Source organism: Pogona vitticeps, chromosome 6 (genome assembly GCF_051106095.1).
Source record: "Pogona vitticeps strain Pit_001003342236 chromosome 6, PviZW2.1, whole genome shotgun sequence".
Taxonomy (NCBI): Eukaryota; Metazoa; Chordata; class Lepidosauria; order Squamata; family Agamidae; genus Pogona; species Pogona vitticeps.
In genome coordinates this window covers 34,320,446-34,346,992 of record NC_135788.1, presented here as the reverse complement: position 1 = coordinate 34,346,992, position 26,547 = coordinate 34,320,446, and the positions used below count along the sequence as shown (strand labels likewise).

The window sequence follows — 26,547 nt, the reverse complement described above, 5'->3', positions numbered from 1 at the left end:
CGGCCGGGGGGAGGCCCTCCCCGGCGGGGGCTAAGAGAAAGGCGCTGGTCGAGGGAACGCGCGGGCTTTCGTTAAAGAACGGGAAACGGTTTGGGCATCCTAGTGGCAGGTAGTTAATTTTTTTTTCCTTTGGGGCACGAGCGCGGGACGTGCATTGAAAACGATGTCACTGAAGACAACGCGGAGGGGCTGTGTTTGTCTCTGACAGCTGGCAAGGTCGAGCGGCTCCCTTTCCCAAAATTGCTTTGAAAGCATCGTGACATTACTTCGCAAAAATAGATCCCAAGAGGAATTGTATGAGGCGATGTATGTACATTAAAACGTATACGCGACAGCAAATACGGCATCCTCTTACAGGATTGCCAGCGCCAATCCTGAATCTTTCAGCGAGTTGTAAAACAGGGTAACTAACGCTTTGCTCTGTAGATGTAGTAGGGCTGTCGACAGCGCTGTGCAGATGTTTTGGAATTCAAATTTCCCACCTGTAGTAGAAAGGGTTGAAGGTGGTGGGGTACATGGGAAAGACACCCCACCTCATCTACATCCTATTTCAAGGGTCGGAAGACAATATTTAAAATATATGCTTGCCTGCCTACCTACAGACGAGGATCAACAGTAAGGGAGAACTCTTGGTGTCACCAGCCCTGCTATTGGAACTTCCTATCTGGCTACATCAGGAATAGTGTAGTACAATAAAGAGACTTAGCCCTAATGCAGCAAGGTTCTGACACACTTCTATTCACTTAGCTTGAAACACATAGTATTTTATTTATTTATTTATTTATTCATTTGATTTATACCCCGCCTATCTGGTCTACTCGACCACTCTAGGCGGCTTCCAGTATAGGATAAAACACAAGAACATTACATAATCATTTGATACAGTTATAATAAAATAGAGTGAGAATAAAATAAGAATAGAAAAGAAATCAGGTATTGACTGGAGGGAAGGCCTGGATGTACAACCATGTTTTAAATTGGGTTTTAAAGATTCCCAGCGTAGGGGCCGCACGAATCTTTGAAGGGAAGTTGTTCCAGAGGCGAGGAGCCACCGCTGAGAAGGCCCGGTTTCGTGTCTTTTCCTTCCGGGCCTCTCTCAGCGTCAGGCTCCTCAGCCTCTCCTCCTGACTCGCGCGGATGATCCAGGTAGACCTTGGTGGGAGCAGGCGTTCCGCCAAATATCGAGGTCCTAAACTGTTTAGGGCTTTGTAAGTAAGCATTAAGACTTTGAAGTCGACGCAGAAACGAATGGGCAGCCAATGCAATGCAGCTGGAGTTGGAGAAATACGTTGGTATTTTCTCACTCCAGTGAGGAGTCTGGCTGCTGCATTCTGCACCACCTGAAGTTTCCGCATCAGCCTCAAAGGCAACCCCACGTAAAGCGCGTTACAGTGGTCTAATCTTGAGATTACGAGCGCATGCACCAAGGTAATGAGTGCCCCCGTGTCGAGATAGGACCACAGCCGGGCGATCCGCCAGAGGTGGAAGAAGGCGGTGTGGACTACCGACGCCATCTGTGTTTCCATGGTTATTAGGGGGAAATGATATTCTCTTCACATTTTGTAGATTTAATGCCATGTGTTTTACTCAGAAAAGCAGATATATGGAAGTTTCTTGTTTCTTTTAAGGCTCTTTTTGTCCCTGCCCAACCCATACTTTCCCCTTTAAGACTTCACTTTGTAATTATACTGTTGATGAATATGAAAATACACATTCTAGTACCAGTAGCTCAAAGTGTATAAAATATGTACTTCAATATATGTTCAGCCATGCCCTTGAGTTTACATTAGACAATTTACATGATTTTCCCCCTGTCCGTTGTCGTTTAATCGTGTCCGACTCTTTGTGACCCCATGGACCAGAGCATGCCAGGCTCTCCTATCTTCCACTGCCTCCCAGAGTTTGGTCAAATTCATGTTGCTTGCTTCGATGACACTGTCCAACCATCTTATCCTCTGTCGTCCCCTTCTCCTCTTGCCCTCACACTTTCCCAACATCAAGGTCTTTTCCAAGGAGTCTTCTCTTCCCATGAGATGGCCAAAGTATTGGAGCGTCAGCTTCAGGATCTTTCCTTCCAGTGAGCACTCAGGTTTGATTTCCTTTAGAATTGATAGGTTAGTTCTCCTTGCAGTCCAGGGGACTCTCAAGAGCCTTCTCCAGCACAATTCAAAGGCATCAATTCTTCGCCCAGGCCAAACAGCACCTATTAGCATTCATGAAAGGGACTATGGTGCAATGTAGACTGAAAACTGAGTTATCCAGTCATGCTATAATTAAATACGTGCCATCAAGTCAATTCTGACTTATGGGAACCCTATTCAGGGTTTTCTAGATACAGAGTACCTAGTAGTGGTTTACTATTCTCTTCAGGGGGGTATGTTTCTGGGGTTTGTGCATCTCATTCAAGATCATAGAGGCTGACACTTCTACAAGATACAGTGGAGAATCAGACTCCTGACCCTGGTGCTGCCAGGGTCAATGAGCTACCCATTCATACAAACATAGGAGAGGGCAAAACCCCCCAAGACTCCTGTCTTTCATAACTGAATTTTAACAACCATAGCTTGTCAAGCAAGCCATACCTCCTACCTCCCTCCCTGGTCACTTGGATGCAAGAGCCCTCTTTTGTATCTGTTTATGTTGCAAATACGTTTTTGAATCCATCATATTCTTGGTTGGGAATTTCCACCCTTCACAACTATGCTAGAAGCATTCAGCAGTTCTGAAAATGTTATCCAACCATCTCATACATAGATGTAATGTGAAGTTTTAGGATCAAAACCTCATTACCTGCAGATTGCAATACAGTGGGGTCTCGACTTACGAACGGCTCGACATATAAACGTTTCGACTTACGAACCGCTCTCATAGGAAATATGGACTTGACTTACGAACTTAGAATCGAGTTATGAACTCTTTTTTTCCTTTTTTTAAAAGCTAAGTCATCTTAGGTTAAAAGGAAAAAAGAAAAAAATATCCCCCTCTAGTGGCAGAAGGCAGAATAGCAGCTTCCCATTAGTTTCTATGGACGAAAAGAGCAGATACGGATTAAATGGTTTTCAATGCATTCCTATGGGAAATGAAGATTCGACTTATGAACTTTTCAACCTGAGAACTGCCTTCCAATACGGATTAAGTTTGTAAGTCGAGACCCCACTGTATGTATTATAGATCTACAATAATAAGTTACAGTTGATGTAAAAAGTTTACACACCTCTGTTAAAATGTCAGGTATCTGTGATATAAAAAAATGAGACAAAGTTAAATCATTTCAGAACTTTTTCCACCTTTAATGAGACCTATGAACTTACAACTCAGTTGAACAACAAACTGAAATCTTTTAGGGGAAGTAAAAATAAAAAACTGAAATAATATGGTTGCATCTGTGTGCACACCCTTAAACTAATAGTTTATTGAAGCACCTTTTGATTTTATTACAGCTTCAGCCTTTTTGGGTATGAGTCTTATCAGTATGGCACATCTTGATTTGGCAATATTTGCCCACTCTTCTTTGCAAAAATGCTCCAAATCTGTCAGATTGCAAAGGTGTCTGCTGTGCACGGCCCTCTTCAGATCACCCCACAGATATTCAATCGGATTCAGGTCTGGGCTCTGGCTGGGTCATTCCAAAACGTTACTATTCTTCAGGTGAAGCCATTCCTTTGCTGATTTGGATGGATTCTTTGGGTCGTTGTCATGCTGAAAGATGAAGGCTCTCCTCATGTTCAGCTTTCTAGCAGAAGCCTGCAGGTTTTGTGCCAATATTGACTGGTATTTGGAACTGTTCATATTTCCCTCTACCTTGACTAAGGTCCCTGCCCCAGCTGAAGAAAAATAGCCCCAAAGCATGATGCTGCCACCACCATGCTTGACTGTGGGTATGGTGTTCTTTTGGTGATGTGCAGTGTTGTTTTTGTGCCAAACAGATCTTTTGGAATTATGGTTTAAAAGTTCGACCTTGGTTTCATCAGACCATAACACTTTTTCCACATGCTTTTGGAAGACTTCAGATGTGTTTTTGCAAAATTTAGCCGGGCTTATGTTTTTCTTCGTAAGAAAAGGCTTCTGTCTTGCCACTCTACCCCATAGCCCAGACATATGAAGAATACGGGAAATGGTTGTCACATGTACCACACTGCCAGTACTTACCAGATATTCCTGCAGCACTTTTAATGTTGCTGTAGGCCTTTGGGAAGCCTCCCTGACCAATTTTTTTCTAGTCTTTTCATCAATTTTGCAGGGACATCCAGTTCTTGCTAATGTCACTGTTGAGCCATACTTTCTCTACCTAATGATGATTGTCCTCACTGTGTTCCATGGTATATCTAATGCCTTGGAAATCCTTCTGACTGAGACCTTTTAACGAGATCCCTCTGATGCTTTGGAAGCTCTCTGTGGACCATGGCTTCTGCTGTAGGATAGGACTAAGAAAATGTCAGGAAAGGCAGGTGATCTTTATTTGGGATTCCTCAGAGGCACATTAAATGATGGCAGGGATGTACTGACTCCTAAACATGAGTTTGAATGTGATTGTTTACTGCTGAACACAGTTACATTCCCAGTTATAAGAGGGTTGTAGACAAAGGGTGTGCACACAGATGCAACCATATTATTTCAGTTTTTTATTTTTACTTCCCTCCACCTAAAAGATTAGTTTATTATAAACTTTTTATAACAACTGTATAAAAGAAATATGCAGTTACGGAGGAGGGGTGCAAAGCAGGCCACATTTTGCTATCCTAAGTTCCTACACTGCAGTATCCTGTACATTATTCAAGAACAGAGAGTAATAGCAGAGCTACCGGACTATACTTCATCTAATTCACAGCTCCAGTGGCATGTGTGCAAATACTGCAGCCTGAAACAGTTGTGTTCACTTAGCATTCCCTGGCTTTTGCAACGCTTAAGGTTAGCTGCAGTAGAATTAGCAGGACATATCAGCTGTGGGTCTGTTGGCAATTTTTAGAATATATATTTTAATAGCATTTTAATTATTTTGCCCTTTTATTTTGCCTTTTTATTGTATTTTAAATGCTGTAAGACGCCCAGAGACCTTCGGGTAGTGTGGGCGGCATAATATATAAACAAACAAACAAACAAACAAACAAACAAACAAACAAACAAACAAAATAAATAAGAAGGGATTAGAGCTGGGGAAAGTAATGGTACTTTCTATCTCTCCAAAGCTCAACTGACTTTTAGCTACTGAGAAAATACTGATTTTTCTTCTAGGTTTGTTTCAATTTCTAATATGTGAAGAGTCTTGAACGTTAAATGATATCCCTGTGGAGTAGAGATTCTGGAGCTCACGATGGAATAGCCACTCTTCGACATGGCAGAGAGGCTCTTCATCCTGCCATGAGGTGGCTAATCCATCACAAGCTCCGAAGCGATAGGAAGGGATTGAGGAGCCTGCGGCAGCAGCGAAATGGTGAGTGGTCGGTCTGGCTCCAGGGGGCCGGACCCTCGTTATCTGCATCTGTGGGGGAGATTCATATTGAAATACAAATACCCCAATCACTACTGTGGAGTATTAAATGAACACACCATGATACGATAAGAAAAACAAATATTTAATTAATAAAATTTACTGACCCACAAGCTTCACTGAGGTATTTGCTTCACTTTCAAAAACTGTTATTTAACAAAAAAATATTCAGCAGACAAATTTTATCAATACATCGTTCTCAATACACAAAACGTTTAAAAAAACTGACTGTATCTACCCCTCATAGACTAATAACAGGTAGGTTTTGACACACACAGCTTGAATACAGTAACATGTAATGATCCTGAACTATGAAACATGACAACTTCCACACTGGATAGCTCATATCTGACTAATTAAAGATGAATAACCACCACAAGAAAATCCTATTTATTAACAAAGCTTGAATTTTTTGTTCAAAAAGGAAGACTGAATTACTTATAGTACATGCCATGGTGAGATCAGACTTAATTCTTAGTAGTGTTCAAACATTCTATTATTGGCAAATCTGTTTTTTTAAAAAATTCTTCAGGACAGAATTATAAAAAAGATGTGCTTCAGAATTTGTTTTAAAACCCAACATGAAAAAACAGTCCTTAAAGGCTATATTCATATTTGTGTTTAACATAGCTTCAAAAATATTCAGAGATTTTATGGTAAAAGGCAGTATTAAGAGCAAAATACACAGAAGTGTACTCAGATAGCATAAGATGTTTCTGTCTAGAAGAATAGGACTCAGGAAGTGTTAAAGCAGGTAAAAAGGAAAAGAATGGATTAATGCACATTAAGTCACTCACTTTTTTACCTGCAGGTGTGACTCAGTCCTTTTACAGTGTGCATACTGCAGTTTTTTGAGACTTCACATGCAGTATTTCAACAGGCATGTAAGAAACGGTTACAGATTTTATCTGTTTAAGCACAAGCAAAGAACCAGAAGGAATGGACGTTTCCTGGGTTTGATCTTGGCCACACAAAAAAAGAGTAGCCAACTGTTACTGGACCACAGCTCGCAGCAGTTCAAGCCCATACAGACAATGGTAAATGCTGCTGGGAGTTGTAGTCTAACATCACCTAGAGAGACGCACACTGCCAGTACCTGCCCTAGGACAAGTCAAAGAAAACCAGAGCAGGGCAAGCAGTAGGTTCGATTTCACATTTTTCTGAAAAAAGGAACAGGCAACAAATGGAAGTAAAACCTGATTTCCAAGTTTAGCTTTTCCCTCCTGCTGTAGCCCTGACTATGTTAACTTCTTTCTATGAGCAAACAAGTAATCTAATCTTTATCTAGAGGTAAGAGCATTTTTATCCCTGAACTCCCCAATGTTCCCATGGGGATACGGAGAAGTGTAGTCTGTGCTCTCATCTGTGAGACATCTATGACTATCAATTGATATTTTAGGAAATAGGTGGAAAAGGCAGATCCCATATACATAACTGAAAAGACAAGAGTATTTACCACAGACTATATGGTATTGCACAGACCGCAATTAAGATTTTTTTTTTAAAGTTATCTGCCTTCTCTTAGGCACCATTCTAGTTCTGCAATGAAGAACCAGACTCAAAAAAAGGGATGCTTATGTATAGATGTACCTCAGTTACCTGAGCCAGCTCAGTATAGACAGCATAGATTGAAGTAATGCACAACCATTAGTAAGAACTGATTCGCTGAAGTACTTTCTGAACAATTAGACACTAACATTGCACAATCCAATGAAGAAGCTGCATGGCTGGAATGCAGTATATATCTCTGCAGAACAGAGATGAGCTGTTTAGCAAATTTACACCAGTTAATGCTAATTTGATTCATCTTTACTACTTGAAGAATTTCAGTATTTTAACTGAAAACTCCCCCCAAAAGTTAGCTGTAGACACTTTTCTTGAAATGTTTCACAATATTCTTTAGGCCATTACTTTTTTTTCTTTTCAAAATTGTACATATTTATCTTAAGGAGACCGTCTTTGTGTGCCTTCCATTTAGGTTCTTGAAATATTTTGAATTTTTATGAAGGAAATTCAAAAATAAAACTTGCACAGACAAATATACATGGCAGAGATAAAAATGGAGGTTTCCATTCCATGTTTCCCATAGTACTGACAAGATGAAACTAAAATGTAGATACATGAGTAGCAACCTATTATTTCAAGAGCACCTATCTTCATGTTTCTAATGTCTCCTCATTTGCGCCACAAGTATCAACTACACAGATTAAACAGCTGGTCACAGGGAAAGCACGAACTTTGGAGTTGGCTATCCACTTATCAGTTTCAGTATTATATTCAAGGATGTGCCCCAAGCGTCCTACACCCTGGAAACCAGCTAATACATAAACTATAGAACCTACAGCAGCACATTTCACTGTTACACCCTTCCATGGCATGGAGGAGACCATCTTCCATTCATTCACTTTAATGTCATAATATTCCACATTGTCTAGGCCACCTTAAAAAGAAGGAATACACATAAGTATTAACCACATATTCCAGAACTTCTCAATAACCTACTTCAGGTTAAACAAGTAATTGAAGGATTCTAAATTACAACTGCCAAATGAGAAACATTTTAATGTCATGAATTAAAATCTACAGGCAAGGGTTTGAAAAATTAATTCACCAATTACAAAATAATAAAAACACTAGCCAGTATCCTACTCAGAACAGAAGTACAACTGCATAAGCATTTCTGTGCTCTGGCAGGCCTCCTGTTACATTAGAAGTGCAAGGCTTAATACACAATGGGAGGCCTGCAGGAGTAAAGGCAAAGCTTACATGGCCATCCTTGTGTGATCATATAATGCAACAGGATACTGGCCATTGTGCCTAACAATATAGTGAGGGATTAATGATAGAAAAAAAATAAGGAAAGGTCAGGGTTTAGAACAAGATGGAATAATTACAGTGGCATCCTGTAGAGTTTAGTGGGGCTTAATCCTAGGTGAGTATAGACTGCAGTTTTAAACTCTCAATGTCTAAAGTAATTTTTAAGATACTATATAATTGCTGTCAGTATTAGATCTCTGCTAGAGATGTGATTTATGTGAAGCAGACTAATTTTGTATGGAGTAGAAAAGTATAATTATCTGATTTGAGCCTTGTTTTATTTATTTATGCAGTGTTTCAGGACAGTATCCTCTCAAGATGGCTTGCAGGGTTAAAAAAAATCCCGTAAAATACACAATTCCATCAATAAAACACATTATTCCTTCTAATACTTGTCTTCTATGCTTGTAGACTTGAAACCATGCACAAGAGAGGTAATGACGGACTCAAGGTAGCCCTGTCATCAGATAACTCTGATGTGACAAGTCTTATGAACAGGCAATACAAAGTAATACGTACCTAAGCCATTTTGTCCTCCCACAGCAAATATTTTGTCTTTCACAAATACCAGACCATGATTCTTTCGGGCTTCAAGCATCGGACATAGCTCTGTCCACCTAAAAATATTATGTAATTTTCTCAGTTTCATCTTATGCATCTTTCTTTTTCTTTAAGTATAGTAACAGAGGAGAAAAAACACCATTAGCTTCCTATATGATTGGATTCAACTACAGAAAAGCATGACAATAAACTACAGTGGTGGCTGAAATCCTGTTGATTAGTGTAGTAAGTCATAAATAGAGTAGGTCCACTAAATCAATGGAATTTATAGAGGAGATGGCTTACTAAATCTCTACTGATTCAATGGACCTATTCTAGTTGCAATTTACGACAAAAGCAGAATTTCATTACAAAAGAGAGAGAGATAAGCTAGTGTTGTTGTTTTTTTGGTGCTTGAAAATTCTTGCGTCTTATAAACACATGGCTCTTGGGCAGCTGTTCCAAGTTTTCCTGTGTTGTACAAGGAAACAAACAAACAAACAATATTTCTAGTCTCAGCTACTTCTTCCACAGTTTAGAAATGTCTTTTCTCTTTGCAGTTTAACCAATAAAAGAAAGCAAACAAAATCTCATGAAAATAATATTCAAGCTAGTACTTACGTTTCTGTGGCTGGATCATAAACTTCACAGGAATTCAAGACTCTTCCAGAAACATTGTTTCCTAAACTTCCTCCACATACATAAATCAAACCATTTGCTTCCACCATCCCATGACTGCACCGGGGAGTCAGCATGCTGGGCTTTGTGTGCCAACTTTCTGTTCTTGTATCATAGCATTCAAATAAATATAAAGCAGAATTTCCTGAAAATAAAGAACAACTATATTGATTTTGATACTTGTATCATCTACTTTCATCTACTTGTAGCCATGTAATAAATTCAGTATTCTAATGTAGGTCTTCAAGTCCACCAAATTTTGCAAAACAGTATTTTTCAAGCTGAATGGTCTCAAAGTTACCCATGTGTTAAACTCTTGCAAGACATAAGGGTATTGTTGATGACTGGTTAACCTTTCTGAATCACTAAAAACTTCAAAATCCCAGTCTTTGCTGTACCATCTGCTGCTAAAAATAAATTTTGCTGTTAAAAAGTCAGTATTTAGAGTGCATCCTCATTTCACCATTTATTACAAGTTGAAGCATATCATTCCAATATTTGGGGATCAGAAGGGAATAAAGCAACTGCTGATTACCATTTTGCTATACTTACTTTCACGGATATTCTAATATTTTAGTTTCTGGTTATTTTATTTTGTTATTTGAAGATCATTTCTTATCTGTGTTAGATTTCGAGGTAGGTAAGAAACGTACAAAGCCCTAAACGGTTTGGGACCTTGATACTTGGCAGATCATCTTCTCCCACCTAGATCTACCTGAATCACCCAGCATAGCCAGCAGGGATGGCTGAGGGGCCTAACGCTGAGGGAGGCCCGGAAAGAAAGAACAAAAAAACAGGCCTTCTCGGCAGTGGCCCCTTGACTATGGAACAGCCTCCCAACAGAAATCCGTCTGGCACCCTCACTGGGTGTTTTTAAAAGACATTTAAGAACTTGGCTCTTTAGGCAGGCCTTCCCTCCAGTCAATAACTGATTTCTATTCTTTGTCTTTGAAATTAAATCATCTTGGTAATGATTTAAAATAAGTGTTAAAATTATGATGTTTAAATTGATTTTTAAGATATTTGTTGTATTATGATGTTTTTATCATGTGTGTAAGCCACCCCAAGTAGACTTTGTCTAGGGAGGGGTAAAAAATAATAGAGTGAGTGAGTGAGTGAGTGAGTGAGTGAGTGAGTAAGTAAGTAGAAGGATGGTGATAGACATACAGTGGTGCCTCGCTTAGTGACGTTAATCCGTTCCCAGAAAAACGTTGCTAAGCGATTTCATCGCTAAGCGATTTTTAAAAGCCCATAGAAACGCATTAAAACGCGTTTAATGCGTTCCTATGGGCTTCAAAACTAACCTTATGCAAAGATCCTCCATAGGGGCGGCCATTTTCGGTGCCTCTAAAGCGAGGACACACAGCAGGCGGCCATTTTGTTCTTCCAGCGGCCATTTTGAAACCGCCGATCAGCTGTTTAAAAAGGGTCGCTTTGCCATGATCGCTTCCCTGCGATCATCGCAAAGCAGTTTTTCCCCATAGGGACCATCGCAAACCAAAGCGATCACTTTTGCGATGGCCAAAACCCCGTCGCTAAGCGATTTCGTCGCTCAATGGAGCGATCACTAAGCGAGGCACCACTGTATTAGACAATTCAATTAAAACATATTTTCTTTTGGTTGTTGTAGGTTTTTCAGGCTGTTTGGCCGTGTTCTGAAGGTTTTTCTTCCTAATGTTTCACCATTCTCTGTTGCTGGCATCTTCAGAGGACAGGAGTGAGAACCCTATGTTCTGGTGTAGTGTGTGGCTTAACCAGAACACAGAGTTCTGTCCTCTGAAGATTCCAGCTAGAGAGTGGCGAAACATTAGGAAGAAAAGCCTTCAGAACATGGCCAAACAGCCTAAAAAACCTACAACAACTATCGGATCCTGGCTGTGAAAGCCTTTGAGAATACATATTTTCTTTTGTTCTTACATAAACAAAACTATAAAGCCTAGAAACCTCTTCATCGCTGTAATACTTGAGACACAACCTAGATAAGGTATGCTTGCCCTCCCCTCAGTAGAAGTCTAAGTAAAACCATTAGGAGAATCAAGCCTCATGTTCTGGAAAAGTGCAACAGACCTCAACAAAATCCTCACAAGCACTCCCAAACTATTGCTTGTTTCTACTACCAGAAGCATAGTACTGGAGAGGTATGCCAGAACATATTAAATTCTCTAACAAAACCTGGCTTACAAAACCCTTTGATCTTGAGTTTGTGAGCTACACTCTTGCTGCCTCTGCCAAAGGTTGACTATCCAGTAGTCTTATGTATGCCAAGTCAATGTGGATTCTTACATGTGATTTTTATTTTAAGGTTCCCACCACTAAACCCATGTAAGTGTCTTACCTACTTCTGAACCACCAGATGTATAAATTTTACCCTCTGCTGCACAAGCTGCAAGGCTGTCACGGGGGGTTGGAGGCCCCAATTTGGAATACCAGCTATCTTTCACAACATTGTAGCAGTCCATTCGCTTTATAGGAAAAAGCTGGGAGCCACCTAAAATATAAACTACATTGTCCCAGAAGACACAAGCTGCATCCCTCCGCTTTTCAAAGGGACATCGGATATCTGTCCAGCTGTAATCCTATATAAGGAAAAGACAAGGAACAGTATAGGTTACAGAGAATACCTAGGCTAGTCTGAGTCTCTTCAAAGTTTTACAGCCATTTATTTGCATGTACAGTGGTGCCTCGCTTGACGAGGATAATCCATTCCAGCAAAATCGCTGTAGAACGAAATCTTCATCAAGTGAAAGTAAAAATCCCATCAAAATGCATTGAAAACCGGGTCAATGCGTTCCAATGGGCGAAATACCTCAGCGTCCAGCAAAGCTCCTCCATAGGGCGGCCATTTTCCGGTGCCTGTATAGCGAGGAATCCATCCTAAAACACAGCAGGGAGCCATTATACACAGCGGGCGGCCATTTTGAAAGCCCGATGATCAGCTGTTTTGATTGTCGTTAAGTGAAAAATCGGTTCCCGAAACAGGGAACCGATCATCGTTAAGCGATTTTCCCTATTAAAACACTGTTTTGGGATCGCAAAAGTGATTGCAAAAACTTCATTGTTAAGCGATTTCCTCGTCTAACAAGGTAATCGTCAAGCGGGGCACCACTGTATTTATTTTTATCCCACCACTTGTTCAAGAAACCTGGTACAGAACAGCTAGTTCTCCTTCTGAGCTTTCTGCCCTCAGACTAATTATGTTAGGTGTACTAGGCTGAGAGACACTAAGTGGCTCAAAGTCACCTGGTGAGCTTTATAAATGATGTATGTTTAAAACTGTGAATTTGAATTCTTTTGCGCTCCAGTACTCTAGCTACATATAGGTTTGTACTTTGAAAACTGCCAGTTCCTTGATTTAGTTGGAAGACCTCAATTACATGTAGTGGACAAGTGTCAATACCAAACAGTGGAAAATTCATAGAGTAGTCCACCACGACTAGATAGGCGGGATATAAATTAAATAAATAATAATAAAATAATAATAATAATAATATTAACTCTGGGTTTAGAAGAGTATAGAAACATAGATCAAAGAAGAACCAAGAACTTGTAACTGTTTTTATGTCAGCAGAGTTCTTTCATTATGTAAGATTTTTTTCAAGCATCACCAATTTTCTTCACTGTGCTGTTTTAGCAGCATTTAATTTCATTACCATGTCAGTTTCAAGTAGTCATTCAATTTGGGTAATCAACATTTAATGGCAGAGGAAGAAAAAAGGAGACAAAAAGTTGTTTGAAAGTATGTTTAAGAGACCTGGCCTATATATTATATCATTAATTCTGAAGCATTCTTCTAGAAGTTGAATTGACTTTAAAACAGAATAGATAAAAATAGGCAAGAAAGGATACACTGTGGAACAAGAGAGAAAGAGAGAGAGAAGAAAAGATCAGACTGTAAGAATTATAATTAGGAAAAATGGAACTTGCAGAGAAGTGTTGTCATGACAACCAAGAATTCATTTTCTGTGCCATAGATTATATATAATCTACCTTTAGTTGTTACCTATAATAAACTGTGAATAGTGCTGCCAAAAATACCTGCAGCCATATCAGCAGACAGTTAAGAACAAGCATATACACATTGATTCCTACAGCTGGGAGACCTGCTTGAGCATGTGCAAATAAATTTAATGAAAAGTGACTACAATCCACCAAGCAACAATGCTGCACATTCTAGAACAAAGTGCCAAACTGCAAATTAGCCAGGCAATGCTAACATCTTGAGCCACCTAAGGAGATCTACACGTGTATCACCTGCTGGATCAGGAATGCAAGCACATTCCTAATCTGAATTTTGTCTTTCTACACTACATTCAAGTAAGCATTATTATCTTGTTCAATTAGTCACATACACTTTGCGCATGCATACGAGCACCTGCATGAGCACCCTCCCGCTCCTTTGCACGAGAGTGCATGCTTCCCGCGCATGCGCACGAGAGTGGGGGTGCCCCACCTTCCCCAGCCAGTCTGCAGGGTTAAAAAGGATGGGACACCTGCTATAAAACATATAGGTTGGTACATGTGAAACTGAAATAAGAGATTTCACAAACCACATACCATGCACCCAAGTACCATAACATAAGAGTACCTTTGGATTAAAATAGCGACAAGACTGTGGCTGTGATCCTCCAAACAAGGCAATACGGTAATCATGCTTTTTTCTTCGTGGGCGAGTGCCATCTACCAATTCTTCTCTGTCCTCCGGAGAAAGCAGATGGTATCTCATTCCACCTAGAACAAAAAAAGCACATGCTGACTCCATGTAGCTCAAAGTGAAATTTGTTTCCAATGTAAGAACACAGAACAAGGAAGAAAACAAGTGAAGTTTATTTTTTACCCTGTTTTTTTAAATTGATTTACAACAACTGCCAAATACAGGAAAAGGCCACAATAATTTGCATTTCTTACTTTTTAGAAATTCATTTCTCACTAATTATCAGGGACAGAGCTCTATGAACTGCTACCATGGAATAAGCATCTCAGATAATAATGATACCAAATGAATGCCATCAAATATGTTTGGAAAATAAATCAATATCCAAAAGGCTTTAATAAAGCAGAGAATGCTTCAAACATAGCAGAGAATATGGCGTCTAAGTTAAATTGGTAAGAATTTACCTCACTATTAGTAATGTTTATCATTTCTAATGTTCCAACAAATCCAAATTTGTTTCTGAAGCATATTTAATATTTTACATTAATTTATCATCATCATCCCTTAAAATGACAGGGATGTACATTGGCCTGGCTGGGTCATGGGAGTAACACACAAAAGCCTGAAGCTTACTTCATGTATTTTATATTATTTTTTTGTTAACATATAGTCTAGTTGTAGCCTAAATCTGCAATGAAGTCACAGATGGTCGTGCGTAGGTTTACTGTACGTAAAACTGCTGAAAAAATGTCATTGTAGAGGATATTTTTAAATAGATAGCTACATTTCTACCAATGCCGTTCTGAACTTGAGTGATAGATATATGAGCTACTTTGAACAGTGTCCTTAATCTTCCAACTGTAATTAATTTTTGGAACAAAAACTGTTTAATGAAATGAAGATGACACTGTCTATGCAAAGAACCTCTGATATATTAAATACCAGGGCAGTTAAATCAGTTTGCTGAACCACACTGCTTTGGCAAATTAGATAGTAGTGATTCTGTTCCCTTCCCCTTATATTTGTCTGGAGAAAGGGAGAGGAGGGAAGGCATTTGCACATATCTCTAGTTATGTAACATGGCGTGCCTGCCCTTCCCAAATCTGCCCAAACTGGGTAATGAAGCAGCGAGAGGCATTTTACAACAGCTCTGTCTTGGACGGTAATAGACCTAGGGCTAAGTAATCTTGCAATGAACAGCAAATGTTATCAGATTGCCTTCTTAGTGACAGGAATAGGAAAGTGACCTGTAACACTTCCCCTGCTGTCTTCAATAGAGAAGCCCTGTTGCTTGCACCAAGGTGTAGAGGAAGCCAAACTGAACAGAACCTTAAACCTCCACAAAGAGAATGTCATTACCAAGCCACCATCACAGAGAAAACCCTTGTTCAATGTTCAGTAGTGGGGAAAAACCATAAAGATCTTAGAATAGCAGGCAGGTCCCTATGAAGAAAAAAATTCCATAGTACCAAACTGTGCTTAGAAACTGAAGCCTAGTGAAGAAATGTGTTCACTGGAAAATACAGTTGCTATGTTGTTGTTTAGTCATTTAGTCGTGTCCGACTCTTCGTGACCCCATGGACCAGAGCATGCCAGGCCCTCCTGTCTTCCACTGCCTCCCAAAGTTGGGTCAAATTCATGTTGGTAGCTTCAATGACACTGTCCAACCATCTCATCCTCGGTTGTCCCCTTCTTCTCTTGCCTTCACACTTTCCTAACATCAGGGTCTTTTCCAGGGAGTCATCTCTTCTCATGAGATGGCCAAAGTACTGAAGCCTCAGCTTCAGGACGTGTCCTTCCAGTGAGCACTCAGGATTGATTTCCTTTAGAATGAATAGGTTTGTCCTCCTTGCAGTCCAGAGGACTCTCAAGAGCCTCCTCCAGCACCGCAATTCAAAAGCATCAATTCTTTGGTGGTCAGCTTTCTTTATGGTCCAGCTTTCACTTCCATACATCATTACGGGAAAAACTATCGCTTTGACTAGGCATACTTTTGTTGGCAAAGTGATGTCTCTGCTTTTTAAGATGCTGTTGAGGTTTGTCATCGCTTTCCTCCCAAGAAGCAGGCGTCTTTTAATTTCGTGGCTGCTGTCACCATCTGCAGTGATCAGGGAGCCCAGGAAAGTAAAATTTGTCACTGCCTCCATATCTTTCCCTTCTATTTGCCAGGAGGTGATGGGACCAGTGGCCATGATCTTAGTTTTTTTGATGTTGAGCTTCAGACCATTTTTTGATCTCTCCTCTTTCACCCTCATTACAAGGTTCTTTAATTCCTCCTCACTTTCTGCCATCAGAGTGGTATCATCTGCATATTGGAGGTTGTTGATATTTCTTCCCGCAATCTTAATTCCAGCTTGAATTCCTCCAGTCCAGCCTTTCGCATGATGTATTCTGCATATAAGTTAAATAAGCAGGGGGACAATATACAGCCTTGTCGTACTCCTTTCCCAATTTTGAACCAACCAGTTGTTCCATCTCCAGTTCTAACTGTTGATTTCTGTCCCACATATAGATTTCTCAGGAGACAGATAAGGTGGTCAGGCACTCCCATTTCTTTAAGAACTTGCCATAGTTTGCTGTGGTCCACACAGTCAAAGGCTTTTGCATAGTCAATGAAGCAGAAGCAGATGTTTTTCTGGAACTCTCTGGCTTTCTCCATAATACAATGCATGTTAGCAATTTGGTCTCGAGTTCTTCTGCCCCTTTGAAATCCAGCTTGTACTTCTGGGAGTTCTCGGTCCACATACTGCTGAAGCCTACTGTAGGATTTTGAGCATAACCTTGCTAGCGTGTGAAATGAGTGCAATTGTACAGTAGTTGGAGCATTCTTTGGCACTGCCCGAATCCCAGTTCACACTCTAGCTTTTGTGTTATTAACTACTGGAATTTCTGGGGCTTTCCAAAGCTAAGCGCTATGTAAAGTGCATTCTAGTCACAACTAAATAACCCTTTTCCAAAAGGAGATGCAGTCAGCATTCCCACCAATAGGTAAAATAGTTTATACTAACTGAACATTCATAAGCAAAATTTCCATTCAAATCTAAATTCTATTCTATTAAGTGGCATGTAGTTTAAAATAAATACACACAAGGTAATGCAGAATACCAGTTACTCTGTGATTATGGAGAAGCAACCCCATAACTCATGACCTCTTTGTTCCAACAAAGCTATTTGGGCCCAAGCACTCTCACAGCAAAAAGGAATTCTTTATTTTGGGGTAAAATTCCAAGACTATGATTGAAATCTCATTGCTTAGCATAGTAAGTCACAACTGGCTCACTGAATTACAGAGAGACTGGGTACCAAATCCCCCTCTGCTTCAATAGGTCTGTACTGGTTGTGATTATGCTAAAACAAATACAAAGGACAATTGAAACCTGGGGAAATGTAAGTCAGAAAACTCAGAATGATTGCGACCCAGTTTGTACACTGAATGATTACATTTCACTAGTCACCCTTCTGGATTCAGGAAAAATAATTAACAGTAGGACTACTAGTAGAGTCAAGTCAATCTTAATTTTCTGTAACAATGAGATTTTCTGTAGTGGGAAAAACAATTTCCAAAGAAAGAATATTGAAAATATGCCTAGAAACACTTACTGATAACCATTTTGAGGCACTCTGGATTGTCTTGAATTAGTGGCTCAGCCTGTACTGTTTTACTGAGGAAATTCTTTGAAATTAAGGGAAACCTTACTTTCGCAAGAATGTCAACCATGTATGGCTGACGGTTTGGCTCATCATACTTCAGCCATCTGACAGCAGCATCATAAACCTGAAGACACAGAAGGAAAGAAAACAAGTCTAGGTAAAAAGGAATCCAAATTGGCACAGTTCTCTGGCAACAGCAGCTTCTCTACCTTACTGCCAGGGATTAAGAATTACAGAACCATGAACCTCCAGAGCTGAGACAAAGTAGGCATTAGCTGAAATAGGCTTTTATGCAACCAAGTTATTTTACAACCAGTGATTGTCAGTTACAGAGTTAACATATTTGTGCAGATATGCTTGAAACAACTTGCCTTACATATAACATTTGAGTTCTACCATTTATCAATTACATACCAATTTTAGACATCCTCCTTAGTGAATTGAACCAAATTAGTTTTAACTCTAATTTATTAATTTCTTACTTGAAGCAATGTACAGCAAAAGTTAGACATGACTCATATCTTTATCCCTTCTAGCAACCTTTCAATATGAACTTGGAAAGATTAATGTCGTTTTTCAGACAATGCCATGATATTTATTTGTTTGTTTGTTTGTTTATTGCATTTATACCCCACCGATCTAGTCGACTGACTACTCTGGGCGGCTTCCAACATATATAATAAGACAATATAAAATATAACAACATTATAGACATGAGTAACCAAATTATTCAAGATGGAAAAAGATAAGAGAAAGTAAATCAAATAATAACAGAAGGGAAGGCCTGCCTAAACAGCCAATTTTTCAATTGGCTTTTTAAAGATGCCCAGCAAAGGGGCCGCATGGATCTCAGGAGGAAAATTATTCCAGAGGCGAGGAGCCACTGCTGAGAAGGCCCGTTTCCTTGTTTTTTTCTTCTGGACCTCCCTCGGCGTCAGGCTCCTCAGCCTCACCTCCTGACTCAATTGGGTGATACGGGTAGATTTTGGTGGGAGTAGGCATTCCACCAAGTATCGAGGCCCTAAACTGTTTAAGGCTTTGTACATAAGCATTAAGACTTTGAAGTCAATGTGGAACCGAATGGGCAGCCAATGCAAAGCGGCCAGAATAGGAGAGATATGATATTTTCTCACTCCACTAAGGAGTCTGGCCGCTGCAATCTGCACCATTTGGAGTTTCCGCATCAGCCTCAAAGGTAGCCCCATGTAGAGCGCATTACATTAGTCTAATCTCAAGATTACAAGCGCATGTACCAAAGTGGTGAGTGCCCCAACATCAAGATAGGGACGCAGCTGGGCTATCCGCCAAAGATGAAAAAAGGCGGGACGGACCACTGATGCCACCTGAGTTTCCATGGTGAGTGCCGGGTCCAGGTGGAACCCCAAGCTGCGAACCTCACTCTTTGTGGTAAGAGTCACCTCCCCAATGAGAGTTTCCCAGACCGCTGATGGTGGGGCTACCCACCCTCAGGACCTCCATCTTGTCCGGATTCAGCCTCAGCCCATTTTCCTGCATCCACTGCAGCACAGACTCCAAGCAGCGCTGAAGGGACAGAACGGCATCCACTGCAGTTGGTGAAAAGGAGATGTAGAGCTGAGTGTCATCAGCGTACTGATGGCACAATGCCCCACCCCACCCCTGATGACCCCACCCAGCAGCCTCATGTAGATGTTAAACAGCATTGGGGAGATGATTGAGCCCTGTAGAAGCCCACAATTGAGGCTCCACGGGGGCCGATACCCTCTCCCCAAGCTGTACTCTCTGAGGACGGTCCCTGAGGAAGGATTGGAGCCAGGCAAACGCCAGGCCACCAATTCCTAATTTGGAGAGCCTCCTCAGGAAGATACCATGGCCGACGGTATCAAAGGCCGCTGAGATATCGAGGAGGACCAACAGAAATGTTTTACCCCTGTCAGCCTCCCTCAGTAGGTCATCATATAGAGCGACCAATGCCGTTTCTGTACCATGGTGCAGCCTGAAACCCGACTGGAATGGATCCAGGGCATTTGTTTCATCCAAAAACAAGCCAGTTGCTTTCATTTTATAGATGAGAGCCCCAAATTCTGATTCAGAATTCCATGTGCATCTTCACACACCTCTACAGTCATATCTGCCTATCTTACTTTTGACCACAGCTCTTCATTCTATTTGGAGCATGCTTCATTATATATTTTGACTTTGAGAACGTACTAACTTTGACAGCTGGTCAGAAGTTCCCATACAACACCCAAGTTGTGTATGCAGGTCTGTGTGTTCGAGATTCCACAGAAAATTTGCTCACACAGCTTAAGTATGGTTTACAGTATTACTGCTTAAAAATTACAATTCTTAACTATAAGATTAAAGCTGAAGAAACTGGACCCTCACCTGATCTTCTGCTCTTACAGTTAGTGTATCTTGGTTCAAGAGATGTGTCACACGTTTAACATCTAACTGCAGAAACTCATCTGTTTTGTAAACCTCTGTGAAGTGCTGATGGATAAAGTCATCTGCAGTGGCCTTCAGTTCTGGGCAGTCAAGACATTCTGCTAACACACTTATACCTAATGCAGAATGGCAAAAGTGTAATGTTTGTGAAATATATTATACAATGCTTTTTAAAAATTTATGATGTACACCATGGCAAAAAAGGATCAGAGGAGCGCTGTCTTGCAAAGTATCAAAACCACTGTCAGTCACTACCATGGGTTGAGTCATTGTAATTGGCTAGTTACCCAATAAACCATTGACTTAGAAGGAATAATTAAACTGCAGAAAAAATAGTTAAAGTTTGTTTATCTTAAAAACTAACTCTAACACATTAAAAGACATTTCAGGTAGATCTATCATTGATTTGAAATGTATATGGCATTAATAGATGTTCAGATTGTGTTTTTACTTGTCAAATTAGACCCGAAACACTTCAGTGGGAAAATTGTCCTGAACTATGACAAGTCGGGTTTCAAAATGGCTCCCCGCTGAGTTAGGGACGGATTCATCGCATTACAAGCACCAGAAAATGGCTGCTGTATGTAGGATCTTCGCTGGACGAGAAGGTGTTTCGCCCATTGGAACGCACTGAATGGTTTTCAATGCGTTTCAGTGGGGTTTTTTTATTTTGCTTGACGATGATTTTGCTCTACAGCGATTTCGCTGGAACGAATTAACATCGTCAAGCGGGGCACCACTGTATGTTCATTACAAGCTGTGGTAAAGAGAACTAATTTTCCATCTCTGAAAAGTAAAGAAGTCCCTTTAAACACTTCTATAATAAAAGGAAACCACCTTACCAAGACAATTTGAAGCATCAACTTGCTCTTTCAAAAAGTCCACACACATTTTTTTCACAGGTTCAATTTGATACTGATTTGCTGCATCTAACAATGACTGCACATTGTTGCTGTTTACAGAAATTCTGCAAAAGGGATGTTACCATAACCAGAAAGAACCAGACATAAAATTATAAACAAACCTGAATTTAAACTCAGTATACTGCATTTCAAACATATCTAAATTAAGTTATTAAAGATTTATTCTTAACCTTGCCAGCTTAAACATATACAAAATGAGGAAACAGTATAATTTACAACTATGTTTATTGAGTGAATTTATACATTTCCTATTTAGTGAAAACACACTACTCTGGGTAAAATATTACAGGATAAAACATTATAGGATAAAATCTTAATCCCAACACACTCACAGCCAAACTCCACTTCCATATAACAACTTAATTGGTCTACCATCTTTCACCAATGTAATTAGAAATGTTAACTTTTGGTAGTTTAATGTCAGGTTTCTCATTCATAAGGAAATAACAAAATTTTATTGTTTTTTTTTTTTTACATTGACAAACATTACAAATTATCAATTAGCCTACCTTGCAGTATAAGCAAACTCCACAAGCTGCTCAATAATATCCGGTTCTGCATCTTTTAACTCCACTTCAAATGATTTTGATTCAATCATATTTGCTGCAATTACATATACAGCATTGTCATACACCAGTAACAAATATTTTTCCTTTGATCTTAAAAGGAGTTATTGTCTAATATTTGTTTTGTTTAGTAAGGAGGTTTTTAAAAAGCAATTTCATGTACAGGGACATTCTTGGCTAAAGTGCCACATGGGAAAGCTCCACCTGACACTGCCAATGGGAGAATGTGGCCCCCTAGCTCATGTTAGAACTCCATCCCAGCTCTACAGAAAAAATTAGCCGATTCATCTCAGAGATTTAATGACATGGTGCCACTGAAGTTCATTTGGGTTGACAAAATTATCTAGCAACATAGATGAAAGACAATGAAGAAAAGTTGATATATAGATTTATACCAAAATTCACCTGTTTATACATTACTGAGGCAACTCATCCTTTCTTTGGAAGCCTGGTAAATAGATAATACAAAATTTTATAAAGAGGTATAAAAATTGAATTTTGAAGACTTACTGGTAAACATTAAGTTAAAGAAATGGCTGGCTGAAGCAAGTACAACACGATGAGCTGGGATCTTCCTTTCCTGGACCATAAGAATAACATCACAGAGTGTTTTCTAAAGCAAAAGAGTCAAAATTACTATACAGACACAAATATTTCATCTGTTTAAGAGAATTGTGAAAATTCTAATTTTCTTTGATAAACTAGCAGGAACATTACATATGACAAATAATTTGGGAAGTGTGTTGACAGTGCCTTGAATTCAAACTGAGTCATACCTGAAGCAAGCTCACTGATAGCATTGCTGCATGACGTACTGTATACAGGTGTCTGAGGTTTTCTTCTCTACTTTGAGAAGAGGCTGTATAACAAGGTTAGCAACTAATGGCCCTCCAAACATTGTTAGACTGCAACTCCCAGCATCACTTGCAATGTGTGTGGTAGCGAGGGATGACGGAAGTGGAACACCAGTAACTAACATGTTATTTCCATATATATTAATGGCACTTATGCAATACACCTACAGTTCAGAGATCTGCCATAGAAGCAGTAAAAGAAATACAGTATGAGACACTGAATTAAATATGGACTTCCCTACTTCAAACCTCACACACTGGGATGCAATCTGACGCAAGCCAGGCTTTCAGCCTCCACATCCCACCCTAAGGTCCGATATAAGAATCACAACACTGGCCTGACAGCAGGGCGATTGCGAGGGTGGCAAACACAAAAGAAAAATGCAAGAGAAGCAACCCAAGCTTTCTAATGAGCCATTAAGTCGCTAATGATGCCTCTTCTATTCCTCTTCCACACTCACTAGGCCGGTTTCAGGGACAAATTGATAATTTGTAATTATCAATGGTGGCCAGCATCAATGGAGGGGGGGTTCCCGCAGGAGGGAGGGATGGAGGGGGGGACCCCGCAGTTTTAAGAGGCCTCAGCACGGCTTTTCCCCTCATAGAAGGCCACACTCCCTTCTCTCTCCCCCACCCCACCCCGACTCCTTGCAGGCCCCCCTTTCGCCCATTCCCGCGCCTTACTTGCTTCCTCATGGTGTTCATGACACCCATGAAGCTGGCCAACAATTTAGCCTCCTCTCGAGCCGCAAGTTTCTTCTCCGTTTTCTTCTTGCTGCTTTTTTCCGACGCCGAGGCCGCCATGCTCCCTGCTTCCCCCTCCCCGACCTCTCTTCCTCCTCACCGGCAAGGGAACGAGCGCCTTCCGAACCCGCCCGGGCTCATAAGACGAGAGCAGCGGGCGGGGGAGAAGAACCGCGCAGCCAACAACCCCTACCTCGCGCTGAGGAGGCGCCTGAGCTTGAGCAGGTCCGCCCTCCCGGCAGTTACGGACCCGGTCGCGAGAACAAGCGCTCCTGCTGCCGCGGCGGTGGCGGTGTCCCGCCTTCCACCTCCGCCACACGTTCCCTTGGCCAATCAGGAAGCGCCTCGAGACGCGACCGTTCAGTTCCCCCCCACACACACACACACAACGCCCCGTCCCTGCCCACGGCCAAAGACGCCGAGCGTCGAAGGACACCGAAAGTAAACAAAGGACGGGGCGGCGCGAAGTGACGTCACCGGCCAGCGCCTGAGACAACACAAACAAAGCCGCGAGGAAGACGGAGGGGACGATCTCTTGGGGTTTGGGGTCCGCTTGGTCCGTAGGGGAGAGTTGTCGGCAGGTTGCGAGTTCAGCGACACGTGGGGCGAAAACGTGTGCTCACGCCTGGGGAAGCCGTGCGTGTTTACTAAGAAAAATTAGTTCAGTGGGACACAGGAAGCTGCAGGTTTTCATCTAGTTTCTTAGTTCCCTGCCTGATGCTAGCTTTCCACAGTTTCAAATGCAAATCTTTTTTTCTGGTCTTGCTCGAAATTCCAGGGAATAAACCGAACTTTCTAAAGAGAAAAAAAAATTCCGCTATTTTTAAAGATTATACGTGGTATATTTTAGGTTATACTCTTTTGGATTAATCTCGCCAGGAATGCTGTAGCAGTTCTAAATAATAATGTTGTGTTGCATCCAGACTATTTTCCAAGGCCATTCAGCTGATAAGTTCTTGCACTTCTTTTTCCATTTGTTTTACCCTTAATGGTTGGCTGCAACAATCTGCGATTTCTGTTTCTACTATAGAAGTATTCAAAGTTTCTTCATTTTGTGTATTTTATTGTTCATTATTCATTATTGGTCTTTATCCAGTAATGTTTCCTAATACTTCTTGATCATCCCTTGATCTGTTCTGTGTGATATTGGAAGCCGCCTAGAGTGGTCTTATAGACCAGATGGGTGGGTGGGGTATAAATCAAATAAATAAATAAATAAAATAAAAATTGATCTCTTGTAGAGGCTGACAGCCGGTCAGCCAAGTGGCTTAGTGGTTGTTTTAAAGAGGTACAGTCAAGACAGGTTTCAGGGTTCTGAATACAGTACCCAGCTTTCTAAAGGCAAGTGATGTTTCTATGAGACAGCGGTGGAATCCTTTTGAACTCAAGGTGATAACATCTCACAAACCTTTACTATTGGTCATGCTAACTGGGACTTCGTGGAATTGAAATTTTAAAAAAATCTCTATAGCCAGATTTTCCCCAACTCTGCTATTAATGATTTTAGTAGAACATTTTGAGAACCAGTGTAGTTTAGTAGATGGTGTATTAGACCAGGATTCAGGGGACTTGGCTTCAACCCAATTTGGCCATGGGAATTCACTGGGAGGTGGCAGCAGTAAAACTCACGTACCTTGAAAACTCTTTTAGAGTTCCCATACATTGGAAGAAATCTGGTAGCACATACACACAGGAAACAATTTTAAACTGTTTCTTCTTTCAGTTATTTCAGTAGCAGAATGCATTAAAAAGTGCTTAAGTCATCTGTACGAAATAATCATACTCCTTGCTTGGAACAAAACCTTTCCATAGGGATCTGTTTTAAGCTGGGAAAACCTTTGGGAACTTCAGGACAGGGAGATGAAGCCGTTAATACCAGAAAGTTGCTGACAGTGGCAGCAATCTGGAGGCAATTTTCTGATGTTAAACCCCCTGTTCCTATCCCAAGGGATCCCTAAGGAGCTATGGAATGCAAAGGGTGGGGGATAGGAAGCTTTAAATAAATTACACAGTAACATTGTAGGTTGATGATGTCATTTCCATTTACGCCCACATAAACAGGATTTAAATTTCTAAGTGTATACATAGGTTTCTGCTCATTGAAGATTTTATTATGAACAATTTTTATAAAATATAAATTTTTACTTTTTTTGTAATGCGCTAAACCCTTTAAATGTATGCTGTGTAATTTGAATAATGTCTTACAAAAATCTTATTTTCTTGGATGGTTTCCCAGCTTAATAGTGCCTAGTTGGCATAGGATTTAATAGCACGTAGAAACACAAATGTTGCAGAACCAAATGTTCTTGGAAAATTTCATCAAGGGATTGGAAATGAAGCTGGAGAATGACTCAGAGAGTTCTGTGAAGCCAACCATCTATTTATTGCAAATATTGCTTCAGGAAACCAAACAGATGACTGTACACATGGACATAGCCAGATAGCCAATACAGTGGTGCCTCAATTTATGACCATAATCCGTTCCAGAAGATGGCCGTAATTCAAAATGGATGTAAATTGAAGGACCATTTCCCATAGGAATGCATTGAAATGCAATTAATCCATTCTGGCTGAAGGAAAAAAAATCATACACACTCCCAAAAAATCACGGCAAGGCTCATTGGAAATGCGATTAATCCCTTTCGGCTGAAGGGGGGGGAGAAAAGCAATCAAGCGTGCAAGACGCATTGGAAATGCACAGAAAATAAACGGAGCAGATCAGAAATGCACAGAGAACAAAGAGGGCAGGTCGGAAATGCAAAAAAAAAAAAAAACAGGAAAAAGCAAGGGAAGCACGCAGGCCCGATCAGAAATGGGACCCCCCCCAAAAGCAACCAAACTCCCAAGACCCATCGGAAATGGGGGAAAAACACTTCAAAAAGCAACAAAAACCCAAGACAAATCGGAAATGGGGGGGAACCAAAATAGAAACAAACCCCCCAAGACCCATCGGAAATGGGAAATAAACACTCCAAAAAGCAACAAAAACCCCCAAGACCCATCAGAAATTGGGGGGGGACAAAAAAACAAATAACCCTCCCAAGACCCAGCACAGCACAGAAACATAACCCGCCCAGCCCAAAACCACACCACAAAAACACCGGGAACAGTTTTTTGAAAAGCAGACAACAGCACCTTACCTTACCAGGTAGCCCGAAGCCTCCTTGCAAACACACACACACACTCAGAAGCAGAAACGAGTCAGTCC

The 26,547-nt window shown here is 40.6% G+C and overlaps 1 protein-coding gene and 1 long non-coding RNA gene across 3 annotated transcripts; one reads left to right on the top strand and one right to left on the bottom strand.

Annotated features, from left to right (window-relative positions):
• The first annotated feature begins 1 nt into the window (after position 1).
• Positions 2 to 9,960, top strand: LOC140708148 (uncharacterized). The gene is made up of 3 exons (XR_012088306.2): positions 2 to 109; positions 5,233 to 5,431; positions 9,406 to 9,960. It is a non-coding gene; the product is annotated as an uncharacterized LOC140708148 (long non-coding RNA).
• Positions 5,553 to 23,648, bottom strand: KLHL7 (kelch like family member 7). 2 transcript variants are annotated; one of them, XM_020781161.3, is made up of 11 exons: positions 23,533 to 23,648; positions 22,252 to 22,354; positions 21,685 to 21,778; positions 21,095 to 21,219; positions 20,193 to 20,368; positions 17,775 to 17,949; positions 14,109 to 14,251; positions 11,859 to 12,099; positions 9,467 to 9,668; positions 8,825 to 8,922; positions 5,553 to 7,928 (listed from the first exon to the last, which is right to left on the bottom strand). In XM_020781161.3, exons 2-11 carry the CDS (start codon positions 22,328 to 22,330, stop codon positions 7,645 to 7,647), a joined length of 1,617 nt encoding a protein of 538 aa, XP_020636820.1. In that variant the 5' UTR covers positions 22,331 to 22,354; positions 23,533 to 23,648; the 3' UTR covers positions 5,553 to 7,644. The 2 variants fall into 2 exon arrangements, with proteins under 2 accessions (XP_020636820.1, XP_020636811.1); XM_020781152.3 differs by having other exon boundaries at positions 23,280 to 23,616.
• Positions 23,649 to 26,547: the final 2,899 nt, after the last annotated feature.

What these genes read in the sequence shown, in the direction of transcription:
- KLHL7 (XM_020781152.3), bottom strand. Translation starts at nt 23,399, where the DNA reads ATGGCGGCCTCGGCGTCGGAAAAAAGCAGCAAGAAGAAAACGGAGAAG. An exon ending in TGATGCTTCAAATTGTCTTG is followed by an intron (nt 20,369 to 21,094) that starts GTAAGGTGGTTT and finishes ATTCTGCATTAG; the next exon opens with GTATAAGTGTGTTAGCAGAA. An exon ending in TATGATCCAGCCACAGAAAC is followed by an intron (nt 8,923 to 9,466) that starts GTAAGTACTAGC and finishes TAATATTTTTAG; the next exon opens with GTGGACAGAGCTATGTCCGA.